The sequence below is a fragment of the Cynara cardunculus genome (assembly GCF_001531365.2).
Source record: "Cynara cardunculus var. scolymus isolate 2C chromosome LG 10, CcrdV1, whole genome shotgun sequence".
Classification (NCBI taxonomy): Eukaryota; Viridiplantae; Streptophyta; class Magnoliopsida; order Asterales; family Asteraceae; genus Cynara; species Cynara cardunculus.
This window is the reverse complement of record NC_037537.1, coordinates 26,596,420-26,612,989: the sequence shown is the minus strand read 5'-3', so window position 1 is coordinate 26,612,989 and position 16,570 is coordinate 26,596,420. Positions and strand designations below refer to the sequence as shown.

Sequence of the window (16,570 nt, the reverse complement as noted above, 5' to 3'; positions counted from 1 at the left end):
TTAAAAGAAAGTCTCCATCCCGGTATAGAGTATATAATATTTATATATGACAAATACTCATACATTACTCACCACTGATGAAGTTTAAACCATTAAAATCTAGATAAGTTAGGATTTACAGTAATCCAGATACTGTTGTTCTTCTAAAACCAATATCTAATAAGACATGCCCATTTCACCTAATTCATCATCATAAAGAAAATTCACACAAGCTTTTGACACTTCTCTTCTTCAGCCACAAAGCAAACAACATATCCAAAGAGAAACCATTTGAAAAAAAAGAAGTTTATATTAATATGCCTGCAGCTGTCTACTTCTAGAATTACATACATTGCTTCTTTTGCCTTTATAATCTGTCATGTTTTTAAGCACAGGATTAAACAGCAATGTAGATCTCTCAGCATGTTTGGCGAGCCGTACCTGCATCGGCTAATTTCTGCCACGTTAGTCTGCGTTGCTCTTCCGCTTCTCTGGCATTCGCCTCTTTCTCGGCATACTGTTTCTGGCACTCTTCGAACAGCTTCACGTCCATTTCTTGGAACATTTTACGAACGTTCACTGTCAGTCCATGCACCACTTGATTCCAGTGAGATTCGACGTTCTTCTCCAGTGATTCAAAGATGATGGGCAGAATCACGTTCCGGTTCTGAGCAATCAAGCTAACAATGTGCTCGTTGTTCCACAGGAAAAGAGCTCGTTCTGCTGTCTGAGAACGGTATTTCAGAGAGTTAAATACATATATTTATAAGCTTGTCAAAAAAAAGGGCATGAATTTTAATGGAAATACTACACCATGTATTGGGTATGAGTATAACTTTAAGATCGGCTCTTGACGGTGGATGGTCAATGTATTTTCCAATACCAAAGAATATGTTGGGCACTATTTGATAAAATTGAATGAATAGGTGTTGATTGACAAAGGGCTTGTTTGATTGGTTTTTGATTAAATACTCTAGGAATAAAGCTGTCCATATGGATTGATCTGTCAGTATAGATCGGGAAGGTTTTTGTTAGGGAGAGTTTTGTCATAGATTGAAGGAACGTCTTTTTAATTGGGATTGGCAGGTTTGAAAAAAAAACCAGGCTTTCGGCATTAAGCTCCCCCTAAAAGCTTACTGAATAAGCCACTACAAACAGTCATTTATAGCTAACCGAATAAGCTATGAGTCCCATTAAGCTCAATAAGCTACTAACAAACAAGCCCTTAAGGGTTGCTTACTAACTGTTTACTGCCATCTCTCACCTCTTACCGGGTAAGAGGCGATTACATAGTCAGAGATGATGTTGTTTATACCCATCGATGATGCTGACCTGGTAAGCTGAGATGACTCTTACTCGGTCAATTATTAGTGCTGACCAAGAACACAATCGTACCCGATTAGCGCCTACTCAATTTGTGTTGGTAAACAGATCCTCGGTCTAAAATTGGCGTCAAATAAAAATTGATGAAGTAAAAACTCTTTTTATCATACCGATCAGGTTATTGAAGTAGTGTTAGCAGAGAAGCACTGCGAGCAAGGCAGCTTATTAGAGCATTGGTTTATGGCAAAGAAGGGATAACCCATAAGATCAGGCAGACCTTGGACTTCTTACTGTACAGATACAGATATAGATACGTACATATACATATACACAAGCATGTTAGTTTGTAGTGCATTCCTCCAAAAATATTTGTCAAAAAGAACAGGGGTGGACCTATTAACGCCTTTTGCATGCCCAAAAAGGATTTTTGAGTGTTAAACGGAATTGTAGTACATTCCTGATCCCCCAAAAATTTTGTTGAACAGGGGAAGAGATCTATGTACAAATTCTAAGTTACAAATTTTGCAATGATGGAAGTGCAAAACCTCACAGAAGCATCTAGAAATTTTGCTTCAACCTGGCCTAGTTAGAAATTAATGTTCAATCTTCACTAGAGATTGCTCCCAACAACTTGTTTCCTTCATAAATATTAGCAAATATAGACATAAGTGTCTAACCATTTAGACATATACATACATATATAAATGCATATACATATACATGTGAGAGAGTATGTATACATATAAATATCAAAACATATATGTATGTATACATACACAAATATACATATACATATGTGCATATACAAAAATATGAATGTGTGTGCACATATACATATGTATAAAGATCTCTACAAACTAACATGCTTGTGTATATGTATATATGTACATGCATACCTAAGAATATATACACACATATATCCACATGATTTTGTTAAAAATACACTCTTCTTTAAATGACATAATACAAAATGTCATCTACACCATTTTTCCCTCAATTTTTTCCACAAACCAAACAACTTTTACCATCTATCAACTATCAAATGAATTTGCTATTTTTAATATTTTTAAGACGGTCGGTTTCAATACTAGTTACTTCTACAGACGCAAACCATTCCTTATCCACAATGGCAATTACCAATTCTATACTCCATAGGCAAAATGGATAGATTTTCACCAATGTTTTCAAGTACATCCTCTAAAGAAAAGATTTATTGCGCCAATTTTCAATAGGATTGCAATCAAAACAGTTCCATCACTCTACCATTCGATTGACTGATGAACAGGGATTGTGTTAGGGGTCAAATTGAAATATACTTGATAACGGACGAAAAACACACACACACATAGTTTGTTGTTTCCTTTGTTTCTTTCTCTGTATCTTGTTTGTCACTCCTTGATAACGGAGGAAAAATGGAGGAAACACACACACACAAAAAAAAAAAAAAACCATCTCATGGTTTCCTCTCTACAAAAGTGATTGAGCAGAGTTTTGCGGAAAGGGGCTGATCTCCCTACTAATGGAGCTATTTGTGCTAAGAAGGAAAAGTATGTGTGCTCCAACATAATAAGTAGTAGAATCAGGCAACATGATCTCCAAACATAAAATGAAAGATAAAATCAAAGAAAAATATGCAGTTCAATGTTCTCGCTCGCCTGACTATAAAAATCATTTCTTTCAGCCCGGATGATGAAGTTTGCTTCTTTTTTTCAATGTTTAAGACTACGGATAAATGGTGTGTTTTTGTTGATTAGGTTACATTTTCATTATATACCTCATACTTTGATTAAATACACTTTGGTATATGTTGGCAACCAGATGACAAACTAGGTGGTGTTTTGATTACGATCGTTTTTGCAGTCTGTATATATTTGATTAATACTTTTATTTGACTATGTGTGTAAATAACCATGCAATTTCCAAGATCTTCTTTATCTATTCTGACAAACCCCATATCACTTCTATTCAATCCAGCTTTATATATATATATATATGTGTGTGTGTGTGTGTGTGTACATATATATGTATGTATGTATCTGTGTGTGTGTGTATTGCAAACCCAACTTCTGTTGTGAACTGAAGGGGACGAATGAGAGTGTGCCCTATGTGGCAAACGTTCACGGAATATTCATCATGAATGGTGTATCATTCATCATGAATTGTGCAACATTCACATCATGAACGTTGTAAAAAATTCACGTTCACTATTCATGATGAATGGGTACAGATTGGACGGATGTCGCGCTCCCCTTTGTCCCCCGCTTCACAAAGGAAAAAAGGTTTGCAACTAAACTTTCCTCTCTCTCTATATGTGTGTGTCTCTGTGTGTGTGTCTAGCAGCATTCTGGATCTCCCTCCCATATAATTGACCCTACGTGAGAGAACATATGGCTAGTAAATATCTTGTGCGATGTCTTGCATTGTGTTCCTCTGAAGGCTCAATTTTTATTTCACATACTCTACCTTATTTCTACTCGTACTAAAAGCGTTTTATTATCTTAAGTTATTCAAAAGCCCATGTTCAAAGTGTATTACAAGCTTACATAATACCACATCCCTCCTTTTCCTACAAACATATGCAACACTTGATGCTTAAACTTTGTGACTTCAAATATATCGACGGTCCAAAAATATGCTCTCACGCAATAAAGTTACACCACTAAGACCATCAATTTTTCATAAGAATATCGAAATCACGAGGCTTGCACAACTATACGAACATATTTGCAAACACAACCATTTGGGAGTAGAAATGGCATACGTAAAATAAATTTTCGATGAATCATAATTAGTTACATCTAACAAAAGGTACCCTCGATAAAAATAACATATAGCTGATTCGGATTGACTAAACAAACTAATGAATAAAAACAAGAAGTCAATAACATCAAGATCATATAAAATTCTTTGACAAAAGATTATAGATACAATCACGCCTTGGACAACTAACTTTTCCTATTTTACCCTTTATCCTGTGACAATTACAATGCTAACTTTGTTCACAAATTTGAAAGCTAAAGTCACCTAAAAGTCCATCATCATCATCATCACAAGATAATGATGTTATTGTTTTTGTTCCATAAGATCCCCTATGATTGGTCACTACTGAAGGGTACTTTAGAGGTTAGACCAAAAGTCTAAGATTTTCTTAAATCATGTATCCGGTCAACATTGCAATTTTCATAGGATGAAGGGACTATTATTATCTTGCAACCACACAAAAAATTCAAATTATGATATGAAAATGAGACATTGGACTTAAATTCAGAAAGAGAAATTGTGATTGTTTCATTATGGATTTGTCAACTACCAAATTATCGTATACAAAGACACGTGTACCGGCCACCTCCGTGTAAAATACAAGGCAAGCCCCACACCTCAACAAAGCGAGGCATATCACTTACAAACACACACACACGAATATACATATGTGTGTGTGTGTGTATATATATGTATATACACAGAGAGACAGCGAATTATTAAATGGGTAAAGATTCATATCTACCTAAAGTATCAAATTTATGAAAGCATCAATACATATGTTATTGATATGTATGTACATCAACAACTATATATAAAGAACCACTAATATTCAATTAAGGTACCATAAATTAGCAATTGAACATAAATACTAACATCAATTACAACCAACACTAACCATTGACAGTCAATTAATATCAATTAGAGAATCATCCACTGAAATCAACATTTTAAATTAACCATGGCCTATAAATAAAATCATCAAAGACAAAAGGGGATAGGTAAAAAGATGGGAAGCTTATATGAGTCGGAACAGAGCCCTAAATTTGAGTAATCAATCTTTTTATCTTTTCCATTAGTTGAATTTTTTTTACATAGATTAAGAATCACAAAAACAAATAAGTTCCCAAGACACAATATTTCTTATTCCAGACATGGGCTGAAAAAGACTTATAACCATGCTTCAATAAATCTCGTGCATTGTTTCTTGCGCGTTAGAGGCTGAGCTATACTCCTCACGAAAGACTAAGAGCTTAAGGTCCGTTTATTAGCAGCTTAATGGGACTCACAAGTCACAACTTATTCGGTTAACTATACATGACTTGTCTGGTAGTGGCTTAATGATATAGAAAGTCGCTTATTCTAAAAGCTTCTAGGAGGAGCTTATGCAGAAAGCCAAGTTTGTTCTGAACCTGCCCCTTCTATTATAAAAAACACGCTCCTTTCATCTATGTAAAAACCCTCCCAAACAAAAACCTTCCCAATCTATAAAGATAGAGTAATCCACACATACAGCTTTACCCATAAGAGGACTTGATGGAAAACCAACCAAACAGCGCCTTAGTCGGTTAGCCAAGACAAGGCCCAAACTTATGCCTTAATGGACCTCACACCTACTGTGCACCTATCAAAACAGTTTAACTACCACAAAATTATGCATACAACAAAATTGGATTAGACAATATCAGCTAATGATAATGAAAATATAAGGATGCTAAACATCAAAAACCCACAACACAACAACTTGCCAAAAGGTCACATGCCTTAAAAGAGGGATCTAAAAAGCAATCCTAAAATAATGGGAGTTCTTTGCTTACTAGTTACTACACCCAAAAATAGCTCTAGATGGTCAAATTCTCTTCTCATTCATTGGTCAAGAAATTAAGTCACTTGCCTGGAAACAAAATTTTCTATTTTTGAGAACAATCAGCATCAAGTAATAGGAGTTACCGTTAAAACAATACGTAAGCATCAAGGAACCCGAGTAACAGCAAATTTAGAATAATTAACCAAATGCAAAAGTATCTAATAACAGACTCCTCGAAATCAAGTGACTAAAAAAGATCTTACAAGCATTATCCCTATGCACCGACAAATAATATAGATGACAAAAACAACATTCCATAACAGTTTAACGTAATGACACAACAGAAAAGTTCCTAAATTATATAAAAATAAGATAATGTAGTTTTCATACCTGAAAATGAGGGCTATTAAGACACCGACCTATTTTCCGGAAAAGAGGTACCATGCAGCGCTGGAATTCTGCTGCCTGTGTTGCCTCGAGAATTTCTTCAAGTTCCCCAAGAAAAAGAGTCTCCTTTTGACAGTTGGTGACCGGCCAATACTTTAGCAAACCCCTTATAACAGTATCCGCCAACTTGTTGTCTTTCTCTACAAACTGAGTGATACAGTAAGAGAGCTGTTGATGATACATAGCAATTGGCTTAGGCTTGTGAAGTGGTATAAGTGCCCGAACAAGAAACAACTTGTGTTCCTCCTTCATTGGCAATGCAAATCCATTTATTATGCTCCCAAGTATTTCCAACAACTCACCAATACCATTATGCCTTTGTGTTTCATAGATGAACCGATAAAAGATATTATTGATTGCTTTCCTAATAAATGGTCGATGTACCATAAACTTCCCATAAATCCGGTGTAGAACAGTTTTCAAATATTCGCGTTCCCGTGGGTCCTCAGAATCAAACATATCTAATAACTTCAAAACAAAGGAATGATTGATGTACCGCTTGGCAACCTTCGCATCGGTATCAGATGACACAACATATCTCAAAAGAAGCTCATAGATTAGTTGTAAATGCAGCCATGATGGATCAAGATAAGGTTCCTCCTCATCTGTCTCAATATTCTCAGACCCCGTATGTTCATGAGAACTCGGTGGCAAACACCTGAAAATGTTTACCGAAATCATTTGAATCATCTCCTCTTGATTACCCTCGGTTATCTTCCCAGAACCCGATTGTACATAATCCACAAGCTCCACAAGATTCATCCTTTTAATCTCCTTCTCCCTAGCCATTTTCAACGTATCCGAAAAATCAAACTGGAAACGGCAAACCCGACACTTCCTGTAAAACAACTGTTGTCTTTCGGACACAGGAACATCCCTAAATAGAGGCAGAGCTTCAACAGTCCCAGTTGGAGGCGGAGCCGCTGCTGCTCCACCGGCCAGCGGTTGCTGTTGCCCCAAATTGTTAGGGCCGGGAGCAGCAGCACCTCGAGAGGCATGGTTTACAACAACATTGGAAGTAGAAACAGATTCAGAATTCCGATTTCCAGGAGGAGGATATCCGTAAGCATCAGTATCGGATTTCGAGGGCTTTTTTTGCCCACGTTTCATAAATTTGTTCAACATATTTGTATGGTAATCCAATCAAATCAATCCAGTAAGACAACTAATCCTAATTTCCTCCAAATAATTGTTAGTCAACCAAAACACGGGGAGCAAATAAAACCCTAAATCAGTCGTTTTAGCGATAAAGAATGAAGAAAAAGTAAAAGGGGTGTGTTATACCGTTAGGGGAGTTTATAAAAGTGGAGTCGGTTGATGACGGTGAAGAAATGGAATGCATGCGGTGAGCGATAGTTTCCGATCCGGCGAGAGGGCGGAGATGATTTGTGGCGATCAATATAAAGAATGGAGAGAGAGTGAAGGTGAGTGCAAAGTTATTTGAAATGGCGGAAGGGAGGTTGAAAGGGACAATGAGATTATTCATGACACTTTCCTAATAAAGTTGACTCCTTTAATCATATACTAAATCATCATTTCATAAACCACTTCCAGATTTTATTCAACTTGCTAACAATTCAATCATTTAACAAACAAGCATTTACTGGATAAGAACTTGGGATCACGCGAGACCAAAGGTTTTTCATAAGATCCGTAAGACCAATTGTCACCGATTTTCAACCCTTTGATTAGATCTATAATCTGAACATTCATAATCACAAAATTGCCACGAGACTTCTCAGTAACCACAAAATTATCACCGTACAACTTTAGACCATTAGATCGTTAGCTTATAAGGTTGATCAATGAACATAAATTAGTCTTATGGGTCTCACGAAAAACCTTTGGTCTTACGTGAACCCAACCATACCGCTAAGAGTCGTCATAAAATGTATTGTTGGTAACAGGGGCGGACCTATGTATGTTCAAGCGGGTTTTACGTGCATCCATTCAACTTATTTTTGTAAATATAATTTTTTTTTTTTATTAGGTGTAAAAGGGTGCTTCGAAATATTAGAAAATATAAGACATATCGACCAAAAAACCGAAAAAGTCTCTCAAAATCAACCAAAAAACTTCAAAAATCCGTATAAATGGTGAAATCTGCTAAAAACACATCGAACGACTTTGAGAGCCTTTGATCCACCTTAAATGTGCACCTGCTTGGAGGGGCAGGTATGGAAAAAGAAACGTGTCTTTCTGTATAAAACTCATCCTAAAAGCTTAATAAACAAAACCACAAGGGTTGTGGTATAGTGGTTGAGATCCTTGGAGATGTGGTGGAATATCTCATTTACCTAGGATTCGATCCCAAACATACTTAACAATTGTGGTCAATGAATTTATCAGAACTAATTTATGGTAGTCACAGTGTGTTGAATTTAGTTTAAGCAAATCTTGGTTCAGTTTCCTTTCCAAGGGTCATTCGGACGCCCTTCCAAAAAAACCTTACTTAATAAGTTATTTTTGTTATTAACTTGAATATCCAACTCGCTATGCAAGGACTAATCCAGGACGTCCATCTCTTTTGCAGATAGTCCAGAGGCACCGCATTTGAACCTTCATGGTCACAAGAGGATTTTTATTTCTCCTTGGATTTGAACCTGGGACCTTCCGATACTTTTGACCTTTAGAGCCAATCTCAAAGGTTATTTTCTATATTACCACTGGTAAACCATCATGTTAATAAACAGATCGTAAACCTGGTTCATTTGGGCCAAGTTTGTTGCTGACTTGCTGCCAGGCTTGTGATTGGGCCGAGCCCACTTGGGAAAACAATAATCAAAATGGGGTGGTGTTCGGATCCGGATACTGGATATGGGTTTGATCACGTGCTTTTTATTTCATCTTAATTTGTTCAATTATTAAAATACAAGATAGTCCCTGAACTTTTAAGAATGCCAATTAGGCCACAATTATAATTATTTAAATTCATGAAATTACAGTTAAGCCCTTAAATGAGTAGATGTTGAACATTCAAATTACATTACAACATCTCCAATAACTACATTATTTTATAATATCAAGAAGCATCCTTCGTTGTCGGATGCACTTTTAATTCCACAAAAGAAATTATGCATACGAAAATAAGTTGAGCGGATGCACGAGACCCTAGGTGGAACTCTAACCGCCATTGACGACCTTGGCCAAATCGGCCCCAAGAACCAGCATCACCACCTTTGTGTCTCTAGTGAGCATTTGGAATTTTCTTGGCCGGGTCGGGTCGGGTCTTATCTCATAAATCTTGCTAACTAAATACAAATTTCGACTACTGATACTCACCTTCGTGCTTCTCTTTTTGTGTGTTGGCCATCTTTTAACCGCGTTTGGTGTCCCCTACGTTTCTTCGATCTTTATGGGGTTTTGTTTCAGATCCCAATGGCCGTTGATTTTCGCCATTGTATCCAAAATATTATTCGGGTTAAATACTACTCCACTTTGTTACAATTTGGGTGCCGGGGCAAGCCTAATCGGGTCATACATCCTCAACGAGTTGGTCGCGGGTCCTCTTTACGATAAAGAAGCAACAAAGCAATTAAAAGCACACGCAATGGTCCGAAAAGACGGGGAAGATCTAACATTTACCGGTATCGATTGTTATAAAATGTCGTTTTTTATTATAAATGCAACGACAATCTTTGCATGTTTCATTTCACTTGTGTTAGTGATCCGAATTGACAAAAGACTTATACAACGGTGATATCTACAAGAAGTTTCGAGAGAAGACAGAAGCGTCGTCTACCGACACAGAGACAGTGGTGCCGCCTTTGACCGCCCCATCGCCACCGGAGCAGTGGAGGAAGACAATAAGCGAGATAGATCGATGTTACTATAATTTGGTATTTTTTTGTCACGTTTTAATTACTATTATTATTATTATTAATGGTTATAATCAGAAACGAACATGGGTGACATTGGATCTTGGATATAAAAGCATTATGTTACCTCCTCATCGGCCTCCGCCTTCTACGGCGGTCGGTGGTGGCCCTCAAAATAGCTCAAGGACCATGGAGGCATGGACCCTGTTAAATGTGCGCCCCAGAGGGTTCATCCCAATTCCCACGAGGTTTATAATCTTGTAATTTAAAAGGGTTTTGAAAAAATATCGTCCAATAATAAATTACTAGTTGTGTATCCGTGCAATGTGGCGGGAGCCATGAATTTTAACGATTTTGAAGTTYCACTGRTTTTATWAGATAAGATTTAACGATGATATAGGTTACACTTGGTCTTTACATATTAATACAATTTGAATAAATAAGAGTCATGGTTCCAATTACAGACTATCAATGGAAAAAATTGTATGACAGTTTAAAATCCAATATATTTAAAATCCAACATATTTAAACGACTCCACAAATGTGTTCGATTTACACCAAGAGCAAAGAACCAAGAAACTTGAGTTTTAAGATAAACATTCAAAACCAATAAAGAAAACTACAAATTTGATAAATCATAAGTCATGAAAAGACCAAAAAAGATGGGTTTTAGAATGAAATTTCAACTGATTACCCTCTTTCTTGTCCAGAAACTCAGATTAAGGTTGAATTAATACATATATATTTCAAAAAAACCAAGAACATATTAATTCAGAATATATTATACAGTGCAATTTGGACAGTCTAACCCCAAAATATATAGTATATATATAAATAAATAACTATAAAAGTATAAATCATAAATATTAAAAATATTTTTTCACAGTATATATAATATATAATAATATAATTAAGTCAAAAACTATTCAATATTGGACTCATTTCGAAGGTATTAACGAGACGATTATAATTCTGTAACTTGTTAAAATAAAAATGTACTTTTTAAACATGTTTTAATTGATATATGATTATGTATGTTAATTTAATAAAAGTTTAAAACGAAACATTTAAAAAGAAACATAAAGTAAATTAATTAATTAATTATGGGGGTATAAAATGTAACTTTAAAATTATAATTTTAAAAAGATCGGTTGTGAGAGGGTAAGTGTATGTGAGGGGGTGAGTGTATGTGAGGAGAGGAAGGGATGCAAAAGTGAAAAAGTGACCTAAAGGTAGTATAAAGGGTATTTTGGTCCTTTAGTATTTTAAGACTTTAAGACTTGTTAAATTTGCTTAATAAGATAGTATAGATTATTATTATTGGTAATTCATTAAATAATAGCCCAATAACACTGGATTTTTGGGACTAAATGTAATGTGGGACCGGATGAGATTGTAGTTACGAGATGTTTGTTTACCTCTTGATAGTTAGTGGCAAAAAAAAATTTGTCTCTTAATGGTTCTAAAGCCCTCTAAATGATTTTGTATCTTGAGTTTTTCTTAACCATTCAGCGTCTTAATTTCATTTGAAATAATTACCAAACAATTATATTTCATTTTATATTACATCATAAGAGTCTCTTAATCATTTTACACTAGATCATTCAGCAATTGTCATAGTCACTTACTTGGTCAAAAACACATTACGTACAATTAAAATGCATCACCAAGAACAACACCAATAAATAGCATCATCGTCATAAGTCCAAATCATGGGTCAGATGGGTTCAATTAAGTACACATTTGGTATTGCAACAAGTGAATCTTTGACGTTATGAATATAATAAAACAGGACAGGAATATTGTTTCGTGTTTGACAAGATTTTTATGTATAATAGACAAGGTAAATTAAAACAAAGTAGAACAGGTCTATTCCATTCTCATCTCATGGAATAAGATGAAACAGACCCATATTTAATCAATATAACCTCAAAATAAAACATAATTATCTTCTATAACATCTAATACACATCCATCTTTACATTTTATTCATTTTTTAATTTGTTTATTGTATTTTATTCTTTTTAAGCTTTCTAATATTCTTGGATTTTTGCTTTTATACGATTTTCATATTTTGATTAATTTATATTAATTATTAAATATTAGTAAATAAAAAATTACATAGAGAAAGGTATTAAACAAAATTTGAAAATTACATAAACTTCATATTTTAGTGCCATTTTAATCGTCTGACAAAAACTTTATAATGATGTATTGAGTTATAAAAAAATATTTATTTTATTATAATTTTTAATCAGTTACATAAAATAATCAAAATATAGAAAAGATACAAACAACCCATTAGAGATAAATTAATCATTTTACCAGTCATGCTCTGTCAATTCATGTTTTATCAAACGATGAACCATCATCTATTTTGTCATGTCAATATGTCATGTACAAGCAACATATGAGGAAAAACCCCAAAGTCTAGCTTTTATTTGTCAGTTGAGCTAACTCTACAACAAATATTGTAGATTGCTAAAAAGCGAAAACATGTACATTACCGATATTTCATTCAGGAAATGTGAAATATGTACAAACAAGTGATCTTACTGCAACTATGATCATGCTTTCCAGAATCTTTAACCATCAACTTCCATATCATCTTCCCTTATTATGTACTACTTGGAAGCTATTTACAGTGAGTGCACCACTTCTGGCTCAACCCAATTTCCACTGCAAAACAAATGACTTTTACCTACACAAATCATCCAAGGAAATTTTCGTTGATGATTACTGACTGATCACCCTGAAAATACCAATGATTCTGGTAGAATCCGATATTTCTCAAGAAAATACCAACAGATCACCCATAAAATACCTGGGTAATCTGTTTTGAGCCAAGTTTTATGACAGTTTTGTGACGAATCACCCCTTTAGCGATGGATTTCTCTGGAGAAAATCCGTAGGTAAAAGTCTTCCATTTAGTAGTGTTCTCTACATCTCCCTACTGCAACTACCATCCTACATTATGCAATCTGGCTTAAGGTCTTGTAGCTTTGGATCAACTTTTAGTCAACTTAGGAGAAATGTTATGAAAAAAAGTCAAACCTATAAACATTTGATGAAGATTGAGATATATGTAAACTATGAGAATCATTATCGTGGTCATGGTCGTGGTTGTGGTCATGGTCAATCCCAACCCATCAACATTTTCCGAACGTCTTCCTCAATCTTATCTGTCGGCACAGACAATTTGTCTCCGTCGTCAAGTAAAATTCTGTAAACTTCCCATTCCCGGCCTCCGATCAAGTGCCTACTAATTTCAGCCTGCAAGAATGTATTCATATTTTAAACAGAACAAGAATGCATAAACTCTTGGTTGTAAAGAATGCAGGAGGAAGTACCGAAAAGATGTCCATATTAAGCATCTTGAGAGCTAGGGTAATGTCGTAAAATACAAGGGGCCGCCCCTTCCCACATAACTCCACAGGATTTGCAACAAGCAACTCAGTGTCAGGACCACGGTTCACCAAGGTTATTCTAAGAGGACGAAATAATTCCATGCGAATGCGAGAACATAATGCACTCTGTTTGCTAGGGTCCACTAACTTCTTTCCATCGGCTTGCACGATAAACAAGTCAATCTCACAAACATTTTTCTCTTTTCTTGTAAATCGCCCGTATGAGATCTATTACACAAAAACAATACCTAGAGTTAAATGAAAAGTTTTGGGAATCATAGTATGACAATTTTAACCTCAATGAGTAGTACCTGGATGTTGTAATCCTTCAAAGTTCTCATTATATCATAGAGCAGTCCTTTGTGATCACCGCAAACAATCTGAACAAGCGTATGGGCTGGACTGAGTGAGTTATCCACCGTGACTGAAACACTGTCGGAATGGAGGGACTGGGACCCATGTTTACTTTCGTCAAACATCTCTAAATTGAACGTGTCTTCTGTGATCGCCGGAGGTATAAAGAATGGTGGGCCATGAGAACAAGCGGTAAAATCAGGACCAACCATTTCTATATCACAACTTAACATAGCATCCCCTAGAACAGCTTTTAAATGATCATGTGTATCCTCCTTTCTCTTTGTCGTATGTAGAAGTTCCCTGAGAAGAATATGTGTAAGCACTATAAATTCTACTAGCAATCAATAAATTATCAGCTAAAAGAAAATAACGCTGCAAACTAGGAACACCATGCCATGCCGTCCAAGATCCAACTCCAGAAATATATAGAACAAATTCATTTTGACCAAATTATGAACACTTAAGGGCTGTTTGGTTGTCTATCCATTAGGTCCTGTATAGATAAAGTTGTTTGTGTGGATTAATCTGTTTGTATACAGTGGGAAGGTTTTTGTTTAGGGGGGTTTCTTCATAGATGGAAGAAGGATGTTTTTTAATTGGGTGGGACATGTTCAGAAAAAACTTGGCCTTCTACATAAAGCTCCCACTTAGAAGCTTACTATATATGCCACTTTCTATATCACTAAACCACTACCAAACAGTCATGTATAGCTGAGCCAATAAGCTGAGTCTCATTAAGCTCATTAAGCTGCTAACAAACATTCCCTTAAACAAGACCATATATAGTCCATAAATATATATAGGCTCAATTCCTTTTGACCATTTAACAATTCTATTTTTCGGGTTCTAATTATATGATTTGAAACAAATTACAACGATATAATGGATTCCATTACTTGATATGAGGAGATATTAAGGGGACAACGGCGCATATGGAACCATATTTTTCTTTGCTTTATATTGGGATAAAATAAATTTTAGATTTTTTTATTTGCTTTGAACAGAAATGAAAACCAATTGTATTTCATTCCCTTGATGATCAAAGAAGGTACTCCGATAGTTCACAGATGAAAATTAGTAGATTTTCACACAGAAAACAAAACGAATATTCTATACAGTAGACAAGATTAAAAGGTTTTTAACCTGGTATCAGTGATGAAAAACAAGTCCATCACCATCCCATCAGGGGTGGTCGATACTTTCACTCTTTGAATAACAAGTTCAAGCTCACAGAGAAGATGAGTCACATCTGCCAAATAAAATATGAATTACAGCTACAGATTCAAAACACAAATTACTGAATTTGAAATGTATGCAAATGAATATAGTATACCATGTAATAGACCCTGTCGGTCACGACAACAGAACTTAAGAAGAAACACATCTGCAGGCTTGGGTGGCCGTGATTCGGGTGGGTAAAATATGAGTGTATTAGCCGAAGAACAAGAAGGGCAAGCCTCCAATAGTCTCTTCTTCAATAAACTCCAGATTGTACCTGGTTTTCCGACTACCCAAAACACTATGTAACACCATTTTCCATCCGTGGATACATCTACAGATACACCAGCAAACAGCTATATTCTATAAATCATTTAGACAAAAACTGAAAACACAAATTTGAAGCAAATATGAGGAACAAGGCATAAAGTATTAAAGTAATCCCAGAAATAGGTTTCTGATGGTGTAACAGTGAAATTTGAAAGGGAATCTTGTGTTTTGATACCATTTTTCTGCCTATTCAACCTTTTTTGGCATATCTGATGACCTGTAACTTTACAATTTACACCATGAGAATAAGTATCAAGCATCTGAATGAGATCATGAAGAGGATAGCAATTAGCAAATACATCTAAGCGACAAATCCAATTAAAAACACTGTCTTATTTTCATCAATTCGTACAAAATGATGAGGAACATAAACTCGAAAGGCCTTATAGAGAGATTGATTGAACTAAAAACTCCAACCGGTAATCATAAAAGCAATCCAAGTATCTAAAACAACGCCAAATTCTCTGTAAAATGCACGGATTTTGAACTTTAATGGAAGAACAAATTAAAGCACCAAAAAGTATCACAAGGCAACTGCAGAAATCGAAGAGAAAAAATAGTATAAACATACCACCGCGAACAATGCTCAAACGGAAGAAGAGGATTGTGCGACAAAGATCACAACCAAGACCAGTTTTGTCAGGACAATTGATTGTAATCATAGTAGCTTCATCTTCCTTCTCTGCCTGCTTGATTATTACTACGTCGTCAAATAGCATCCCCATCAGTTACTCCACCTGCAACTCTCAATCTCTTCTGAATCAATGGGTGTTTAATTAGGGTTTGTGGAGGAGAGGATTTCAATCCAATATCTCGGACGATAAATCCATGATCAGTAGGATTGGGACTGTAATAGGTAACAACATGTAGCAACCAGTCTTTATTATATTGAGGATAATGGTTTCTACGACATACCATCGTTTATGGTCAAAACCCATTGATTCATTTAAACTCATATTCCACGGAAAGAATCTATTTTAACAAAAAATTTAAAAAATTATTTTTATATATATGAAATACTATTTATTGGTATATATTATTTAAAATTCAAGATTATAAATAAATTACTTGTTAAACTTTATATTTGAATTCGTGTAACTAACTGTAGATAAATATAATCAAAT

General features: G+C 35.2%; 2 protein-coding genes across 4 annotated transcripts; both read right to left on the bottom strand.

Moving 5' to 3' along the window:
* Positions 1–202: 202 nt before the first annotated feature.
* Positions 203–7,687, bottom strand: LOC112519841 (serine/threonine protein phosphatase 2A 57 kDa regulatory subunit B' beta isoform-like). Its single transcript, XM_025128141.1, has 2 exons — positions 6,260–7,687; positions 203–706 (listed from the first exon to the last, which is right to left on the bottom strand). The coding sequence occupies exons 1-2, from the start codon at positions 7,439–7,441 to the stop codon at positions 398–400; spliced, it is 1,491 nt and encodes a 496-aa protein (XP_024983909.1). The 5' UTR covers positions 7,442–7,687; the 3' UTR covers positions 203–397.
* Positions 7,688–12,544: 4,857 nt separating this feature from the next.
* Positions 12,545–16,365, bottom strand: LOC112520528 (ACT domain-containing protein ACR10-like). Of its 3 annotated transcripts, none has more exons than XR_003070008.1 (7): positions 16,018–16,365; positions 15,232–15,450; positions 15,042–15,147; positions 13,853–14,198; positions 13,485–13,769; positions 13,189–13,407; positions 12,545–12,835 (listed from the first exon to the last, which is right to left on the bottom strand). XR_003070008.1 is itself a non-coding variant. In XM_025128985.1 (6 exons), the coding sequence occupies exons 1-6, from the start codon at positions 16,169–16,171 to the stop codon at positions 13,270–13,272; spliced, it is 1,248 nt and encodes a 415-aa protein (XP_024984753.1). In that variant the 5' UTR covers positions 16,172–16,365; the 3' UTR covers positions 12,545–13,269. The 3 variants fall into 3 exon arrangements, 1 of the variants encoding a protein (XP_024984753.1); XR_003070009.1 differs by having other exon boundaries at positions 12,545–12,813; XM_025128985.1 differs by having other exon boundaries at positions 12,545–13,407.
* Positions 16,366–16,570: the final 205 nt, after the last annotated feature.

Bases quoted from the DNA above. Each gene is read 5' to 3' on its own strand.
- LOC112519841 (XM_025128141.1), bottom strand. From the start codon at position 7,441: ATGTTGAACAAATTTATGAAACGTGGGCAAAAAAAGCCCTCGAAATCC. The intron at 707-6,259 runs GTATGAAAACTA...TACCGTTCTCAG, and splicing joins TTAATAGCCCTCATTTTCAG to ACAGCAGAACGAGCTCTTTT.
- LOC112520528 (XM_025128985.1), bottom strand. From the start codon at position 16,171: ATGGGGATGCTATTTGACGACGTAGTAATAATCAAGCAGGCAGAGAAG. The intron at 15,148-15,231 runs GTATACTATATT...TTTATTTGGCAG, and splicing joins CCGACAGGGTCTATTACATG to ATGTGACTCATCTTCTCTGT. The intron at 14,199-15,041 runs GTTAAAAACCTT...TATTCTTCTCAG, and splicing joins TTTTTCATCACTGATACCAG to GGAACTTCTACATACGACAA.